We start from the raw sequence: 19182 nt of genomic DNA on the forward strand, positions 1-19182 counted from the left end.
CTTTTATAATTTCAGAATGCAGAATTCAACATTTAAAATGTTGATATGCATTCAACATTTAATGTAATTTTCTTGATGACGTTTACTTTACCCATGTTCAGTATCTTCTCCCAACATAGGAATAAATCTTTAAATAGAATAACACACACACACACACACACACACACACACCACTTCTTGGCAAACAACAATACCATAATCTTAATTGAAAAACATCTCATTTCTATAAAGCAAACAAGCCATGGCAAAGAAACTGGAAAACTCTTGACAGTCTGCAGTGTGTTACATAATAGCTGAGGACTTATAAGGCAAGTGGTAAAATACATGCAACTACGAGATCTAAAGCACGTGAGAACAGGGCCTCCTTGTTGACCACATATTTTTACCAAGACAGAATAGTGTTTATGAAAATTCTGACCACATTGCTCTCAGTAGAGCTGAGACATTACTTCTTTACTCATTCCCATCTAGGACTTCTGTCTCTGTGTGCCTTCCCTCCAACCCTGCATAGAAAGACAACTCTCTTCAAATTTGCTAGAGAAGCTAATTTTCTACTGTTGGCCTTCCCTGATAATTTTAAGGTATAAGTTCATTCCAATGGAACCTCAAACTGTTATTTTCTGGTTTTGACTGATACCCTTTCCTCTGACAGCCTATTAGGCTTATGATTAGAATGACTCTTCATATTAAATTAAGTTACTAGCTTCCAAAATAATTGAAACACACCAGTTTTCATTCTCCAGCATCTAAGACACCACAAAGCAGATTATGTATAGAGTAACCAAATATTTATACCCAAGGCCAATAATCTAAAGTAGTGAAACTTCTCTAAAGTGTTTGTATATTTCCAAATGCAAAACTTTTATGTTGAATAAATGACCCTAATTTTCTTGCTTTTATCCAGACAACTCAGTGTTATCAAAAGTATATGTCATACACTATTTTTAAAAATTGTCTTGAGAACCAACATGCTTTCTTGGTAGCTCGCCCTCCATGATTGTGATATACCAAAATAATTTCATGTGATCAGCTTAGTCTTCTGGCCAATGGGCTCTGATCCCAGAAAATTTATATATGAACCCAACATACCTATTGAGAACTTGTATGCATCCAGGTTGGTGCTAGGTTCCTAAAGATAACAAGATTAATAAGACAAAATGAAGGATTTTACCTTCTATTAGCGAAGGGAAGAAAGGAAGACAAGGAGGAAGAAAGGAAGATAAAAAGGAAGCAAGAAGAGGACAGAGGTAGCATAGGTGATGGTAGGAAAAGAAGGAGAGGCAGGAGGATGTTAGGAAATCCAAGAGAGTAAAGTCAGCAGCTGAACATGAATACGTAGCAGGCGCTGGGCCTGGTGCTAGAACTTACATGCAATCCTCAGAAAACACAGGTGTGTTTCTGGAGTTCACACCGAGCTATTAATCCTCATAAGATCACTTGGAGAGTAGGTGGCAAGAAAGACTACTGTAACAAATAAAGAGATCATGATGTCTCCACATTTATGAGTAAAAAAGGGCATGCTCACTGCCCCACTACGACTCAGCATAGGGTAGATATTCCTGTGCTGAAAGAACTTCTTCTAGCTTCTCAAGTCTGGCTGCACATTAAAAATCCCTATGTTAAGTCTACACCTCAGAACAAAGAAAAGTCTTTAGAGGTGGGAGCCTCGAATCAGCGCTTGGTAAACCTGCCAGGTGATTTCAATGTGCAACAAAGTGAGGCCCAGATGCCAGAAGTCTCCTTCAGCTGTGTGCCACTGTCTTATTGTTCTCATGCACACTTGTAAATAAAAGGCCAATGTACTCCAGTAACTTTAAATTAGTAAAATAATCCTAGAATTAAGGCAAAAAAAGATAATTTTCTTCTTTCCCTCTAACCACTTAGATAGAAAGCAGAGGTCCTTGGGCTGATGAGAATTAAAAGCTATTTGATACCACAATTGACTACAGAGGTCCTCACCAGCACTTGGAGGGTAACTGTTGATTTAATAAGATTCAGAGAACTAATAATACACAAACCTAAAGTTGACTTTAAATATCTCTGCCAACTAAATTGGATGATATTCAATGCAGAATAATTTGTTTCCTTGTATTTCTCCAAATTTGAAACATAAGAATAGAGAACTTGACAAGATCTTGTAATGTTATGGGTTAAAAGTCCATCCTTGTGGTTACTGCCCATTGTTTCCCAATTTTACTTGAATGTATGAATTTCAATACTCTCTTCTGTATTTTCTTTCTCTCCTAAGACATTTCAAGTCAACTCCACTTGATCACATTCCACCTGAGCATGAGTCAAAGTATTTTCTATAATATACTTTATTTTTAAAGTACATTTTTTTAAAAAATATTCTTTTAGTTTTTGATAGACCTTTATCTATTTATATGCAGTGCTAAGACTGATCCCAGTGCCTCACACATGCCAGGCAAGTGTGCTACCACTGAGCCCAGCCTCAGCACTTTCTTTCAACACTATTTCACTTTACTTCTTGTTTTCATGTTTTCTGAGCAGAAGTCCATTGTAATTCTCATCATAGTTCCTACATATTTAAGGTATTAGTTTCTTTCTGCTTTCTTTCAAGATTTCCTCTAATTACATTTAGTTTTTCAGCAGCCTGAAAAGGATACTTGATTGGGGGAAGGATTCATCCTGCTTGGTGAGCCTGAGCTTTGAGTGCTCAGGGTTTCATTTCTTTTATTAATTTTGGAAAATCTCAACCATTATTACCACAAATGTTTCTTCTGATAATTATTTTACCCACAATTATGTTTATATTGTAATTTCTTAACTCATTATACAATATTATGTCTATTATGCCATATTTTTCCCTTCCCTCATTTCTTTGTACCTCTGATGGCAAAGTTACTTTTACCACATCTCCAGGCTCTGATTATTTCATTGGCTCTGTTCAGTGTACTGATAAGTCCATCAAGGCTGCTATTTATAGCCATTACAGTGTTTTTTTTTTAATTTTTAACACCTATGATTCTATAATTTCCATCCTTCCTATGACACTCATTTGGTCTTGCAGTTGTCTATTTTCCATTAGCTCTTATATATTAGTCATAATTGTTTGATATTCCCAGTCTCTGTGTGTTTTTAAGTCTGTATCCCGTATCTTATGCTAAGTGATGGTGGAGGAAAAGGGACTTCTCTATCACACTCCATACAATACAAGGGATGGAAAGGAACAAAGGATAAACACAAAAATTGAAAGAGAGTGTCTTATCAATAACAAGCTTGAAAATAAATAGCAAAGGAATGAATCAACAGAATCGAGAAAAATTGTTATGAATTATTCATCTGGCAAGGGATTAATATATTAAACATATGAGGAATTCAAACACCAGCAAAAAATGTAATCTGAATTAAAATAGGAAAATGATTTGAATAAATAGAAATGAATATATTTCTCAAAAGAAAATATACAAATGGCCAACAAGTATATGAAAAATGCCAAAAATCACTAATTTGCATGGAAATGCAAATCAAAGCCATGCCAAGATATCACTCCTTGAAGAGTGTGGTACGAAATAAATCAATGAGCGGATTAAAATATGTTTGCCTTGTGAAGGTCTGTAACTTGTGCAAAGAAGTCTGAATGCTATAGCAAAAAGCAGTAAGTATAACAACGCTTCTATTTTATGATAAACAAAAAAGAGTAAGAATAGGGTAATGATAAGAAAGACATATAAAGCTTTGCTCAGACTCTGAACAATGGAAATAGCTGAAGAGAGATTTTTTTCACTCCAATTCTTAGAAGTTGAGGCTGTTTTGATAGGGGATTGAAGAGGAAAGAGAGGAGGGAACTAAACACTAAAGATGAATGCTTTTGCACTTAAAGACAAAATAAGCATAGATGAAGGGAGGATTTAACTTTGGTATATATTAAGTAGGATGAAACTGCAGTTCAACAGAGGTGATTTCAGTTAATGGAAATAATTTGGTGCTCTGGAAAATAGATATGGATATAGAATTGGGAGTCATTATAGTACAGGAATGAGATTATCATCATGGACTTTGATATAATTACATGGGGAAACCATTTACAAAAGGGAAGAAGGTCAGTGGTAGAAAAATACTGGTGATGATATGTCTTGTGTGGTGGTGCATGCCTGTAATCCCAGTGGTTCAGGAGGCTAAGGCAGGAGAATCATGAGTTCAAAGACAGCCTCAGCAAAGTAGTGAGGCACTTAGCAACTCAGTGAGACCCTGTCTCTAAATAAAATTAAACAAAGGCTGGGGATGTGGCTCAGTGGCTAAGTACCTCTGAGTTCAATCCTCACTACCAAAAACAAAACATATGTTTCTATCTGTTTATTTCTCTAATTCCATTTAACTAAATTTGAGGTGATGCCTTAAAAAACTTGTTTTATGTTTTACACATTTTTTAAAACATGAAAATATTTTGTTGAGTTTTTCTAGCTATATGGTGTTATAATCCATTAAGAACTCAATAAAAATAGTTTTATTAGAGAGCTAGTGAGAACATATTAAACTTCTTTTTTCACCTTTATAAAATTTAAAATTAACACTGCAAGAGTATTGCCCAAGATCAGTGGTGTTTAGGAAGTTAGTTATGCTTTAAATAAATAAAACTCTTCAGTTTCTAATATGGCAATCCATTGAAAGGGAAATCGCTTTTTCCTCATAAAAGAATAAGCTGCTTCATAAAAGTGAAACTACCCTTCTTGCTCTCAGAAGTTATCTCTTGCATCACTGTCTGATCATTAGTTTTTCAAAAATTTTCTAAAAAATATTCACAACCATTGATAAGTTATTGAAAAGAAGTAATGGGGGATGCATGTACAAATATGTAACAATTAAATCCACTGTTATGTATAATTAAAATATACCAATAAAATAAAATAAAGTAGCAAAGAAACAGATGTCTAAAGCAGGACCCAGTGAATGATTACTACATTTTTTTCAACACTGTAAACAAAATTTAACAATGTCAGACATAATTTTATCCAAGATCATTTAGGATCAGTTTTTATCCTTCTATTTGCCTAAACAATTTAATTCCACACAGACAAAAAGACAAAACTAAACAAATGTCACTCCAGCCCTTTTTTCTATTTTATTTAGAGACAGGGTCTCACTGAGTTGCTTAGGGCCTTGCAAAGGTGCTGATGATGGTTTTGAACTCATGATCTTCCTGCTTCTGCCTACCGAGCTGCTGGGATCACAGGCATGTACCACCACCATGCCTGGCACAAAAACTTATTAAATGCTACCACCACTATATAGGTCAGACACTTTTAGTTCCACAATTTTTTGCAAGAGAAAATACTAAAACATTAAAGGGGTGGATGGTTAAATTGAAGAAAGAATATGTAATAACAATAAACATATAATGTAGCATTCATAACTATGGAGTTCATCTAAGAAACAATCATTCTTCTAGAAATTTCTGCTACCCGTCTTGAGAAACATGGCCTAAGCAAAACACTTTGCTTTCAATTAGTATTATTCAGTCAACACACTTTTCAATAAATGTCTTAACCAATAAATATGTATTTTAGGTGTTGAAATTGGGTAAAATCAAGGAAAATGATGTATGATTTGCTTTTTCAAGGATGTGGAGATATGATTGGTGAAATCAACACAAAAACAAATCCAGACCATGTAAGTGAAAGAGTAGAGGAGCCTGCATTTTAGAAACATATATTTTCTACCTGGAGGGGAGCAGGATCAAAGAAGATTCCACAAAAGAGGTGCCACTGAGAATCCTCAGGTGTTAATTTTACTTTGTTGAATTCCATAACCCAAACTGTTGTTACACAAACAGGCTAGATGATGCAGCAATATATATAACATGGAAAAAGTTGATTATAAAATTATGGAATCAAAACATTGAATCTGGAAATTGGATGCTACATTTGGAATACGAAGTATGATTTTCCCGTTTTCTATTTAAAACAAAAGTGCTCAATAATTAGCTAATGTGTTACCTTGGGTTCATCTGAATTGGGGGAACTCTTCCTCCTATCAGCAACTCCTGGACTGGTAAAATCAACTAAGAAGGTATTTCTTTGCAAAACAAGGGAGGCACTGGGAAATTGTATTTTATTTTATTTTTTCATTATGAAGAAATAGTGAAATGAAATAACTTTAACTGAGTAGGTCTAACTTACTTCACTGTGATCTAGGCAGTCCTCAGACTACTCTAAATAATCATTTTAGTCTGTACATCTAGCTCACTGTAACTACTGTGGATATATTTAAAGACAATATCTACATATTACTCTTTTTATATTATTTATTTAAAGACAATATCTATATATTACTCTTCTTATATTATTTAATGGAATTGCACACATTCATCTTTCTACCACTTTCTAATATCACAATTATACAGTGATGATACATTTAGTGGTTATAAATTATATTTCTATGCTGGAGTTAGTTTCAAAGGTATATTTCACATCCTGTTTGCCTTAGGCCAATTCAAAATTCCATCTGACTGACGTTGTTACTCTAACAGTAAATATCAAGCATGTAAATTTAAATTGTTATTACATTCTTGGAACAAGGTATGACAATTTAATAATTTATCTTAATTGCTTTTTCATGATCAGTCAGTCCATTCATTGGTGATCATGAATTTCCAATAATACCTTCAAGGTAGATTACCAAGTTACTGTGTATAACAAATTGAAGGTCATCATTTCTCTCTTGCCTTTGGACTCTGTCAATGCTTGTAATGTGAACATTGCTTGAAAAGTCCTTCAAGTAATCGGGTGAGGATAAAAATAAGCATGATAGTTTGTGTAAAATAATGTCATCCATTTAACAAATAAATACTGACTAGTTACTATCTCCCAAGGTTGCAAAACGTAGCAAGTGTTCAATAATTAGCAAGACATGATTCCGACACAGAGATTTTAAAACCTAATATGAAAGACATTTTTCAACCCAGTTATAGAACAGTATGGAAACTACTTTGATAGCAGTGTTGGCACAAGAGAAGGAAATAAGAAATGCCAATTACAAGTGCTCCATTTAAGTAGTTTTCAGTATAACCTGAAACAGAGTTCCTTGAACATGATATTCTTTTATGGTGCCAATGTGCTCCAAGGCATTGCACAAGATGGGGCAGTTTGACTCACAGGTATGAAGCAAGCACAGTCTCTGGCTTCCTGCTCCTGTGAGTAGATCTATTATCTAAATCTATGCTTTGGGAGGACTTTTGACAAAGCACTACAGTGTTGTTTTTGGCCTGGCCTATGGAATCATCCCTGAGTGTCTTCTGTTTGCTTTCTTGTCTTTCCTTCCTATTTCTTTGAGGCATGAAATTCTCCTTATCTCCTGAACTGCCAACTTGGAAAAGCTATTTGCTCATGAAGTTGTATCTGAGAGAGAACCGACATTGTGCTGAGACCTCTCTTGAAAGCCCCTCACAGCCCCAGAGTGGTTTCATTAGACTGCTCAGAAGAGGCTTTGAAATTTCAGTGACTAGTTGACAAACTGAAGAGAATGTTGTCTCTGACTGAAGAAGGGATATTTGTCCTGCTAACGTAGCCGGGTCCTAAATGGAACCATCAGAAACCCAGGAACCTTCCTTCAGAACACATAATGAAGAAATACTTGGGTTATTTCAGATTCCTAATGGTAGGGCTGCCATCAGTCCCTGTAGCCATCCTTGTGTGATGAGAACAGAATCTCCTCCTCCAGGTGGAAGCAGATCCATTGCCAAAGCAGGTTGATTGCCCAGCAGAGCACAGGCATGCTTTCTGGGCCTTTTTTCTCCCCTTTATTTTTTTTATTTATTTTATTTGTATATGACAGTGGAATGCATTACAATTCTTATTACACATATAAAGCACAATTTTTCATATCTCTGGTTGTATACAAAGTATATTCACACCAATTTGTGTCTTCATATATGTACTTTGGATAATGATGACCATCACATTCCACCATCTTTTCTAACTCCTTTCCCCCTCCCTTCCCCTCCCACCCCTCTGCCCTATCTAGAGTTCGTCTATTCCTCCCATGCTCCCCCTTCCTACCCCACTATGAGTCAGGCTCCTTATATCAGAGAATGAGAACAGAATCTCCCCTTCCGGTTGGAAGCAGATCTGTGCCAAAGCAGGTTGACTGCTCCGCAGAGCGCAGGCATACTTTCTGGGCCTTAAGACATTGTTTTATTTTTATTCGTCAATAAACACATGGCACACTTCAAATTTTCTGCTATTATAAATGTTTTATTGGTATTGAATTTTAACCTGCATAATTTTTGTAATTAAAGCTTAACTTCTCCAATAAAACTTCTAAGATTCAGTGTTTTCTGATTCAGTGTTTCCTATCAGGGTTTTCTTGGTACAAGTAGTTAGATATTCTTGGCTAAATTTTGGATGTTTGGTTCCATTTATTTTGCTGTAATTATTTAAAAAATATATTTCTGTGAAATTTTCTTGTGAAGTATTCTTTTCCATGGTTTTGTATAAATTTCAAAGTGAGTATCATTGTATTGGTTATTTAACCTATATATGTGGATCAGTATTAAAGACGATATAATATACATTTTACTTAAGAGAAGAAATAGACATTCCTTTTTTTTTTAATTTTCTCAGTGCTGGGTATTTTTTTTTTATTTAATACAAAGGTTTAATAAAAAAGTCAATGTCTACATTAAATCAGGAAACTGAAAAATCTGAATTATACAAGCTTTCTATATACTTAAAAAACCAAAAGCACACAATTTATAATAAAATTCTTTTAATTCAAAATAGAGTCTAATTTAAAGAAAATGTCATTATTCGAAGTTGATTAGATAGGGTTCTGTTATTTAAATTAAATGATTCACCTGAAATTTGGGAAATGTATAATAGAGAAAATTCAATCTCAAGGGTACTTTGCAAATTATCTAACTAATTTGCATCATGAATCAAATTCGTAGCTTCCAGAGGGCAGACACAATCTTACTTAAGAAACGCTTCTGATGAGGAGAAATCCCTAAAGATGTGAACCACTCTATTAACTCCAGAAAAGAATGAGGCTCTAAACAAAGCAAACTTTCCAAAATGTCCCTTCTAATGCCAAGAAATCATAACTATTTCTAAGTTGTTTCTGATAATAATGAAGGAAATAAAACTAAAATGCTCTGTTCTTATATGCTCCTTATATTGATTACAGTCTCTCAGTCAACTTGAATTAGTGGTATTCTTTCTGTTCTAGCATAGTTATGATACCTAAACTACAGACTATTGCAGTTTCTTTGTGTCTTAACTATTCATTAGCACACTAGCAAAACAGTCCTTTTTAAAAAGAAAATGTGAAATTTAAATAAAGAAAACAGGAAATAATCATGGTTGCAGCAAATTGTCACTGTAAATGTTCTAAATTTTAACAATTCAGAGAGAGAATATGTCAAGTAGCTAGGGATCTTTGCTAATTAAAATCCCTTTTAAAAGGGACTGTGTTGGAGAGAGAAAATCTCACGAACCCCAGCAAGAGTTGAAGAATTTTTTTTCTTTTTTAAATTAAAGGCAGTTAGAAAAATCAGTTAAATTGAGATAACTCCAGAGTTTTCACAATTTTCTCTCCTAAATATTCAGTCACATGATCTAACTAGAAAAATGGAGATAAACTACTAGATGAACACATAAAAAGTACTCAACAAATGCTTAAAAATAAAGAAACAAACCAAAGGAGGGGGGACACATCAGGATGGCCTTACTGAAACATTGGGAGTTACTTAGCAACAGTCATCAGTTTTTGTAGATTTGTATAATGCTCCTATGCAATTCTTTCCCTTTACGAAAGACATCCTACAAATAAATCATCACTTTAGATTTTGATCACAGATCATTCATTTAACAGTTATGATAAACATTAGGCCATTCTTTAATAAAGTATTATCTTCAACTAGTACATATGAAACCAAAACCTTGGGATAGTCATTTTAGAATTAAAATGTTGAGCAAGAAAAGATTATTTAATTCTTAGAGAAATACCCAAAGAATTTGATGCTGACATTTGCTCTCTTCCTCTAATAACAATCTCTTGGCTTGCATTTACTTCATTATTTCTATTGGTATTAACCAGAGTGGTGCAACTCAACCCAAATAGTGCTGCCCTCAAATAAGCTGATCTCCATCAGAGAGAGATCTTTCATGTCTGAATACAGCATTCCCATAGGAAAGTAAAATTCTATTCCGCTGTGAGCATCCACTCTGTTTAGGATCTTTGGTACATTTGGAGCATAAGAAAATAATGGCACAATAATACAAGTACTATCAAAGGAAAAAAATTTGATCAAAAGAAATAAAAGGTAACTAGCCATGATATGTAACAACTTTCTATAAAACCAAAGTAAATAGCTCTTTGTTCTTTATAAGTCCATTTACATAATCAGAAGTCTGACATTTAAAAAAATAGTTTAATAAAAATACGCTAGGTTCTACAAGCAGCCTTTACGGTCAATTCTGAAATTCAACTCACCATAATCAAATTAAAATAATGCCATGTCTTCTTGTTAAAAAAAGAAGTCCTCTTGTCACAAAAAAAGCAACTTTACATTTTGTATAATACAGTACATCTCCCTATGAATATACAGACTACGTATATAAAGGTCATCAGTATTTCTGACCACAAAGTAAATATCTTAGTGGAGTTCTTGAGTGAAAGTATTAAAACTTCCTTTTCCTTATTAGAAACTTGTCACTCCCTACAGTGGAGTTTGTGTAATAATTTGATGATAAAATTCTATTTTTAAAGAACCAGTGTATCTCTTTTTAAATTTCTTAAAACCATTATAGAAATTGTCTTCATATATATTCTACAGATGTCCAAACCAATAGGGCAAATGTTCTAACTATGGAAGATGGCTTTTACTGATTATCTAGACCCATAAGATTTGCAGTGAATCAGCAATACTGCAGTGTTACCTACAGGTTAGCCTATGCTGCTTTAAATGATATGTATTTCTCCTGAATTGATTAGAGGTGTTACAGTTCAAAGCCAAAGCACACACAGGCAGAATGGACCTTAATACGCACGTAGGCAGTGCAGTTAGAAAGGGCTATACGTTCCTTTTATTCCAGTACCTTCGTATAATAAAGTTAATAAAATATTTAAAAAAAAAGCCAGCTGGCACTGCCAACCAATTCCTGTAGTAGTCTTAGAAATCCTAATCCTGTAGAATTTCCTCTTGTAGTCAATAAGCACCACCGTCTTCAGGGTATTTCAGTGTCTTGTTACCTATGCCAAGCAAGCCTGGTGATGCAGCTACCTGAGTTCTCTTGGTTATGGGTGACTGTGATCTTCATTCATAATTTCCCAGCTTTCATGTAGGTGGGGATAGAGCCACGCTGAGTCAACCCTTCAAACCTTTTGTAGGTATAATTGAGAAAGACCCAGTCTTTGGATTTATAGTCTGGTTCTGTGGTATTTGGCACCTGGTTGTAAGATATCAGATTCAGGGAAGTCATCAAAATTTGAAGTGTCATCAATGCTCTTGATTTCTATAGGGATTGCTGCTGGCCTTTCCCTTATATGACCCCAGTCTACGCCTTCAAAAAAGGGATGACTTTTTATTTCTTCTACTCCACTATTCCCAATTCTATTTTCAGAATCAGTACAAAATCTGAGAATTAAATCCTTGGCTTTCTCAGAGATAGGTACTTCTGGAGGAAATACTAGAGTTTCTTTCTAATTCATCACTTTTCTGTATGTTTCTTGAGGCGTTTCGGAGCAGAAAGGTGGATAGCCTATTAACATTTCATACATAATCACTCCCAAAGACCACCAGTCACACAACTTGTTGTAACCAGTCTGCATGAAGACTTCTGGAGCAATGTAATCTGGCGTCCCAACTGTGGAATATGCCAGTTGTCTCCTGTTTTTCTTCCATGTTTCCGCTTTCCTCTTTGAGTTCATGTTCTGAAATGAGAAGTCACTTGGTGGGTTGTGTGTAAGATTTCTGTAGAATTCAGTCCTGTGAGCTTTCTTTAACCCCGTGCATAAACCAAAATCAGATAATTTTACATGTCCCTTGGCATCCAATAAAAGGTTGTCTGGCTTGATATCCCGGTGGATGAAGCCCAACTGGTGGATTGCATCTATTGCCAGAACAGTCTCTGAAATGTAGAACTGTGTTTCCTCTTCTGTCAAGGTATCCTTCTTCATTAACAATGTCATCATGTCACCTCCAGGAAGAAATTCCATGATGAGATAAAGGTTCCTCTTATCCTGAAAACTGTAAAACATCTTCACCACCCAGGCACCATCTGCTTCCACCAAAATATCTCTTTCTGCTCGGATATGTGCCACCTGTTCTTTTTCAAGCATATCAGCCTTTCTCAATATCTTCATTGCATAGATATGTCCTGTATCTTTTTTTTTTGGACCAGCCGTACCTCTCCAAAAGCTCCTCTTACTATAACTTTCAGAGACTCAAAGTCATCCAAGCCAAGCCTGGTCCTCTTGAGCCGTAAAAACTCCGTTTCCTTGCGAGCATGTTGTGATCGGCGTAATTTTTTCTCTTCATCTGCTAATCCTTCTTCTTCCATGGCCACTTCTAATTTCTTCTGCCTGGTTTCTCTTTCTTCATGCTGTAAAATTAGATTGCTGTAAAAATTTTCCAATGTGAGCTTGGCTACAGTCACTCTTTCCCGGGTATGGTTGCTCATAGGAAAGGTTGTTGTAGTCCCTGCCGTCATTGCCATAGTAACAGAAACTGCCTCCAGTCGCGCCCGCGGCCGGCTCAGCCCAGTGCTGCGTATTGAATCCAGGGACTTGCTCATGCTAGGCTAATGCTCTACCCATGAGTTATACCCCCCAGCCAGAAATGGACATTTCTTTTGAAAAACATTCATTTAGTAAATATTTATTGTGCTGTGTTTCCTCTGAAGAGAGAATCTGTTTGGTTGTTCACAAGTATATTATTCTAGGTCAGAGCACCATGTCTCAAACAGAGTAAGCACACAATAAGTCCATGTTAGTTAAAATAATAAGTGGAAATTATACTAATTGAAGATGATTCCTAAGAATAACAGGCCTCCTCAGCCATGGAGACTTTCCCATACCCTCCTTTCCTCCACCCCTCCAAATCTTCTTCACTCTCCTGAGCCTTGGAATCATAAAGTGCATGTGTTTCAAGACACTTTTTTTTTTTAATTTCTTACATACATGACAATAGTGGAATGCATTACAATCATAATTATCCATTCACAGCACAATTTTTCATAACTCTGAATATAAAGTATGTTCATGCCAAATTATGCCATTATACATGAGCTCTCTTATTATTCTTATTATTTTTGCATTACAATTCTTAATACACATTTATACCACAATTTAACATATCTCTGTTTGTATATAAGGTATGTTGACACCAAATTCACATTTTCATACATGTATTTGTATAATGATGAGAGTCTCCTTCCACCATCCATGCTATTCCCCTTCTCCCTCCCTTTCCCTCCCACCCCTATTCCTATCTAGAGGTAATCTTCTTCTCATGCTCCCCCTCCCTACCCCATTTTGAATCACCTCCCTTATATCAGAGAAGACATTTGGCATTTGTTTTGAGGGGACTGGCTAACTTCACTTAACATAATCTGCTCTAATGCCACCTATTTCCCTGCAAATGCCATGATCTTATTCTTTTTCATAGCTGAGTAATATTCCATTGTGTATAAATGCCACATTTTTTTTATCCATTCATCCACTGAAGGACATCTAGGTTGGCTCCACAGTTTAGCTATTGTGAATTGTGCTGCTATGAACATTGATGTGGCTGTATCCCTGTAGTATGCTGTTTTTAGGTCCTTTGGGTATAGTCCGAGAAGAGAAATAGCTGGGTCAAATGGTGGTTCCATTCCCAGCTTTCCAAGGAATCTCCATACTGCTTTCCAAATTGGCTGCACCAATTTGCAGTCCCACCAGCAGTGTATGAGTGTACCTTCTCCCGCTCTCCCCCCCAACCCCGGCATCCTCACCAGCACTTGTTGTTGTTTGTCTTCATAATGGCTGCTGTTCTTACTGGGTGAGATGGTATCTTAAAGTAGTTTTAATTTGCATTTCTCTGATTGATAGAGATGATGAGCATTTTTTTTTTTGTATATTTGTTGATTGGTTGTATATCCTCTTCTGAGAAGAGTCTGTTCAGGTCTAATGCTGCAAGTGAAATGCAAACTTATGTTAGGAGCAGCCTCCCTTATTACAGACCTAGAACCTGGAAGTTGCCAGAATTTTCCCTCTCCCTCTTAAGAGATCGGAAGGAGCATGGTGTACCCACAGCACAACATTTTGTTTGCTGTTTCTCTGCATGGAACCTTCTTCTGCATATAACTTCAAGGCTCACACCCTCACCAGCTCCAAGTCTTTTCTCAAATGCCAACTTCTACTGAGGCATTCTCTTAACCACTATATTTTATACATTTCTCAGCAGCTCCAATTCTATTCATTGTTTTATTTTTCTTCAACACATTCCCATATGACAAACTATATATGTATATTAGCTTGCTTATTTATTTGCTTTTCCCACTAAAATGAGTTCAAAAAATAAATTTAGAAACTAATTTTGTACTTTCCCTGCTTCGACCTTAAAGTCAGTTATTCCTCCAAGGAGTTTTGGTTTCTTTAGAAGAGGACAGTATTTAGAAGTACTGGGTGCTGTATGTGTGCACTATGACTGGAGTACTATTGTTTCTAGGCCCTGTCAGTGGACACAGAGTTAGCAGAGGTAGATGATCACAAGAGAAAAGACAAATAGAAAGAGAGAAATAAACATGCAACATCTATAATTGTGAGTTCACACGGATAATTCATTTTAATCCAATACTGTAGGGGTATTTTGGACTTCTAAGTGTACCTGTTTGTAAATATATTTTCCAGGTGAGAGAAACCCAATTCTAATTATCTGCATGCTTTTATCTATTTGTTCAACTAAATTAATTTGCCCAAGTTAATATCCTCAAACCACCCTTAGAAATATCCTCCTCTCTTCAAATCCTCATCTACCTCCAGTGTGCTTCTGTTTGGCCCCTCACTGTCTCTGCACTTGTATGCTTCCAAGGAAAAGCAATGATGGTTCTTTCTCTACAGATAGATCCTACTACCTCTATCCTAGGAAGGAAAGAAGAGGAAAAATAAGAAAGGAAGAAACAATTGGAATGGTGTATATAATAGAGGTGTCATACATTTTTTAATTTCTCCAAGAGCTTGAAGGATCATTTTTCCATGGTAAATTATATTTCTTTTTTATTTGTCTTTGTAAAATATAGGCATGGCTGTCTTCTAAAATTCTTTTGGGGTCACAGTGCTATACATGGAGAAACAGTAAATGCTGAACACTTTCATGGAAAAGGTAAGGAAGAGTGATTTCCCTATATTGTGGAAGCTAATCAAGGTTAGGAGGAACAGAAAATGGAACTAAGGCCTGACCTATGAGGCCCTGTAAGACCGGATACTGCCTGCCTCTGTTACTTTCTGCAGGACCGTGTAGCAAAACATAAGGCATCATTCAGGAAATTTGCTTCAATTCTATCTTTTACTTCTTAGCACCTAAACATTGATTAAGTTATAGGTCAGTTGAAGAATTTTATTCTCCCTCTCTGCCTACTACTTGGGTAACACTAATTACCATCAGACCTCAGGAAGTATTCTCATATTCTGTATCCCAACTCATGGGGATTATTGTGTATGTGTCTGTTGGTATCTCATTTTCAGCCCCCAAACTGTCAAGAACTGTGAAGCATTTGAGATTTTTATCTTAAGCACAAACAAGAGCTAAGCTGAGTGTTTCATGAATACTAGCAGAACTGACTTAAGTCAAATACAAAAAAAAAATTTATTCATGGAGAGCAGGAAGTATGATTTACATTTTGCTTTAGTTCTTCTTTTTCATTCAATTTCTAAATATTCATGTTATATTTTACTGTCTTGTTGTACAGGAACATTTTAAAGTATTGAGTTTTTCAAATATACAATAAAGTTATCTTGAAATGATGACAGTTACTGATATATATTTTCCTTTTCTGTTTAGGGAGAAGTTTTTCCAAATTGTAATTGCAGAACAGGAAACTCAGATTCTAATGATTTGCATCAATTTCCCTTTTCCACCGATTCATTAGTTTAAAATTTCTGAATGTTTTCTATATACAAGAAATGGAGAAATATTATTTTTTAAAAAATAGAGAGAGGAATAAAGTTGGAGTTTTGTAAAAGTCTCAGGGAGAAAAAGTTCTTGTAAATTAAGATTTATTGGTACTGACTGACTAGAAAAGGGGGGAAATGTAGTATAAAATTTTTAGAAAAATGCTTGTTGCATATTTTTAGATCTAATATATTTAATGTATTTAGTGTTTAACTGTTTAAATATTTTATAAAGACATTAATGATGACGACATGAGAAAGGGATTAACCATTTGCTGATAAATACAGTGTATATTACACTAGAGTAAATACATAAAATTTTAAATTATGTTGATGTTAATAAATAAGATATAAAATATGACTAACAATTATGTTGATATGTTAATGAACATATATATAGTTTCACATGTTTGGGTAAATTGGTTAGACAATATTGCTGGTTATAAAGTGTTAGAGAATAAGAATATACTATGTTAAATTGTGGGTTCTGAAGTCTGACATGCTTCAAATCTAGGCTTCTTAAAGCACAAATTCATATTGGGCAAGTTGAAACCTTTCAGAAACTAATTTATCATTTTTAAAATTAGAAAAATATTAGTATCTATTGCATAGGTTTCTTAAAAGGGTTAAAGAGTTATTAAAGTGCTTAGAACAATGCTTGGCACATTTTAAGAATTCATAAATTTAAGACCTATAAGGTGACATAAGAATTTGAACTTAATCTGGCTCCATTTCTGTTTGTGTAGAATGTGGCCATTGTACAATGTGTAGCCTCTACAATTCCATCTGTGTTTGTACAGCCTGTCTCTGTTTAGATCAACTGACATTTCAAGCCAGAGAAAGGATCAATGATTGAGAAAAGCCAGTGGTTTTTTTCCTGTTACCAGGTCAGTGATTTGCACTGTTCCAGGAAGAAGGAAGAAGCATAAATTCCATGTGCTGAACTGTAATTGTTCTGGCATTGTGGAAATTATTCAAATAATATTTGTTTAATTTAGTCCAGCACATACATTGGCAAACTGCTTCCTTGACTACTTACCCTTCCAGGGTGCAAAATTAAAGCAAAACAAAAGAAATAATAATACTAACTTTTAAAAATACCTACAAACACAAAATCCAAGCGTTAACTCAGCTCTTTTAAAAGCCAGGTTTTCTTTTATGAACTAAAGATTGTGCAAATAGGAAAGCACTTATTTGGCATTAGAAAATAGTTTAGAGTCAAGATAATGATAAGGTCTTTGTTAAAACTTTTTTTTTTTAAGAGAGAGAGAGAGAGAGAGAGAGAATTTTTTATTTTTTAATTTTTTTTTTTTTTTACTTTTTAGTTTTCCGTGGACACAACATCTTTATTTTTATGTGGTGCTGAGGATCAAACCCAGCACCCTGCGCATGCCAGGTGAGTGCGTTACCGCTTGAGCCACATCCCCAGCCCCAAAAACTTTTTAAAGATCAGAACTGTGTTTATTTCCTTTTGGTCACTGACTTGTGGCATCTTCTGTGTTGGTTTTCTGTCACTGTGACAAAATACCTGTGAAAAACAACTTTAAGGAGGAAAGATTTATTTTGGCTCATAGTTTTAGAGGTTCAGTTCCCAGTCAACTGGCTCTGGGCCTGAATATCATAGCAGAAAGGCATGTCAGAGGAAAGCTGCTCACTTTATGGCAGCTGAAAAGCAGAGATAGGGGCTGGGGACATGATATAGTGCCCAGGGGCATGCCCCCAAGGACCAACTCCTTTCAAGTAGGTTCCACATCCTACAGTTTCTACCACCACATCCCAACTGTCCTGCAGCTATGAATCCCCCAATGGGCTAATTCATTGACAAAGTGAGGCCCTCAAGATGCAGTCACTTCCCCAAATCCCCCCTCTGAATATTGCTGCACTGGGACCAAGCCCTTACTTACCATACTAGCCTTGGAGGGACACATTATATTCAAACCATAACATCTTTAAAGTGTAATAAAGACATAAAGGAAAGAGTTATCAGTGCTATTATCTAGTACCAAAGGAAGAAAGGGAAAGAAATGGAGCTTTTCTTTTTTTATAAGATAATTATTCTTGATCAGGGCTATCTTGAATAATAATATGCTCTTACTTTTATTCATGACCTAGTTTTGAAGAAATAACACAACTACACAAATGAATATTTTGTAGAGAAAGACTTCTGGCAATCCAGCTATGTAAGTTACTCTGCATCAATTGCCAATCTTTCAACTATTCCCAAGTTTTATTCTATTATATCAATAAAATAAATAAGACATGATTTCCCTCTACTACTTCTCACAAAATTTCACATATATTTGAATACATTTTTCCTGAACTCCATTTTAAAGAATTCTAAGAACACTTAACATCTATACCCTAGAGCATTCATTAGAGCTACCTCCTAATGAGTGCTCTAATGCTCTAGGAAGTAGACCTAACCATTGCTCTAGTGTATATTGTATTACAAGCACAATGTTGATAATTATAAGCACAATGTTACATAGTCGATCTGTAGAACTAACTCATCTTGTATTACTGAAAATTTATGCCCATTGAACATCAAATTCCCCATCTCCTTCTCTCCTCCCATTCTACTCAGTTCTAAATTTTACCAATTTCCATGCTACATATAGGTAGAATCATGTAGCTTTTGTTTATAAGATTAAGTTCTCTTCTTCCATTTAAGCCCAATTTTTCCACTAACCTTTCATCCATTTCTTAGAAATATTGTTTCTCAAATGATCTATGGCTGAAATAAGCTAACATTTAAAATCAATTAGTTTTGTCTCATCAGACCTATAAGAATGCCCTTTCTTGATGCCATTGCAATGTGTACTGGAACATGAAAGAAAATGAAAAATAGATAAAAATCCTGTTTCAATAATTAAGTCAAATCACATTCACTTTTCTCTGTCTTACAATGCATAGGACTATTGACTTTATTCTACTTAATGTATACTATCAGCATTAAACCTGAGGCTGGTGAGGCTGACCAAGTGGGGCTGATTTTTCCTGGGACCTGTGGAATTGATCAAAGTCAAGATTCTAAAACTGCAAGGCTATCTTCTTTCAAGTTGTGGAGAACTG

General features: G+C 35.2%; 1 protein-coding gene across 1 annotated transcript; it reads right to left on the reverse strand.

The window, feature by feature from the left end:
• Window positions 1-8710: 8710 nt before the first annotated feature.
• On the reverse strand, window positions 8711-12770 carry LOC107160651 (serine/threonine-protein kinase 38-like). Its single transcript, XM_015507306.2, is given in 3 exon segments — window positions 8711-11409; window positions 11411-12351; window positions 12354-12770. Coding segments are annotated over 3 exon segments (1473 nt in total). The 5' UTR covers window positions 12756-12770; the 3' UTR covers window positions 8711-11279.
• Window positions 12771-19182: the final 6412 nt, after the last annotated feature.

This window comes from Marmota marmota, unplaced genomic scaffold (assembly GCF_001458135.2).
Source record: "Marmota marmota marmota unplaced genomic scaffold, marMar, whole genome shotgun sequence".
NCBI classification, from domain to species: Eukaryota; Metazoa; Chordata; class Mammalia; order Rodentia; family Sciuridae; genus Marmota; species Marmota marmota.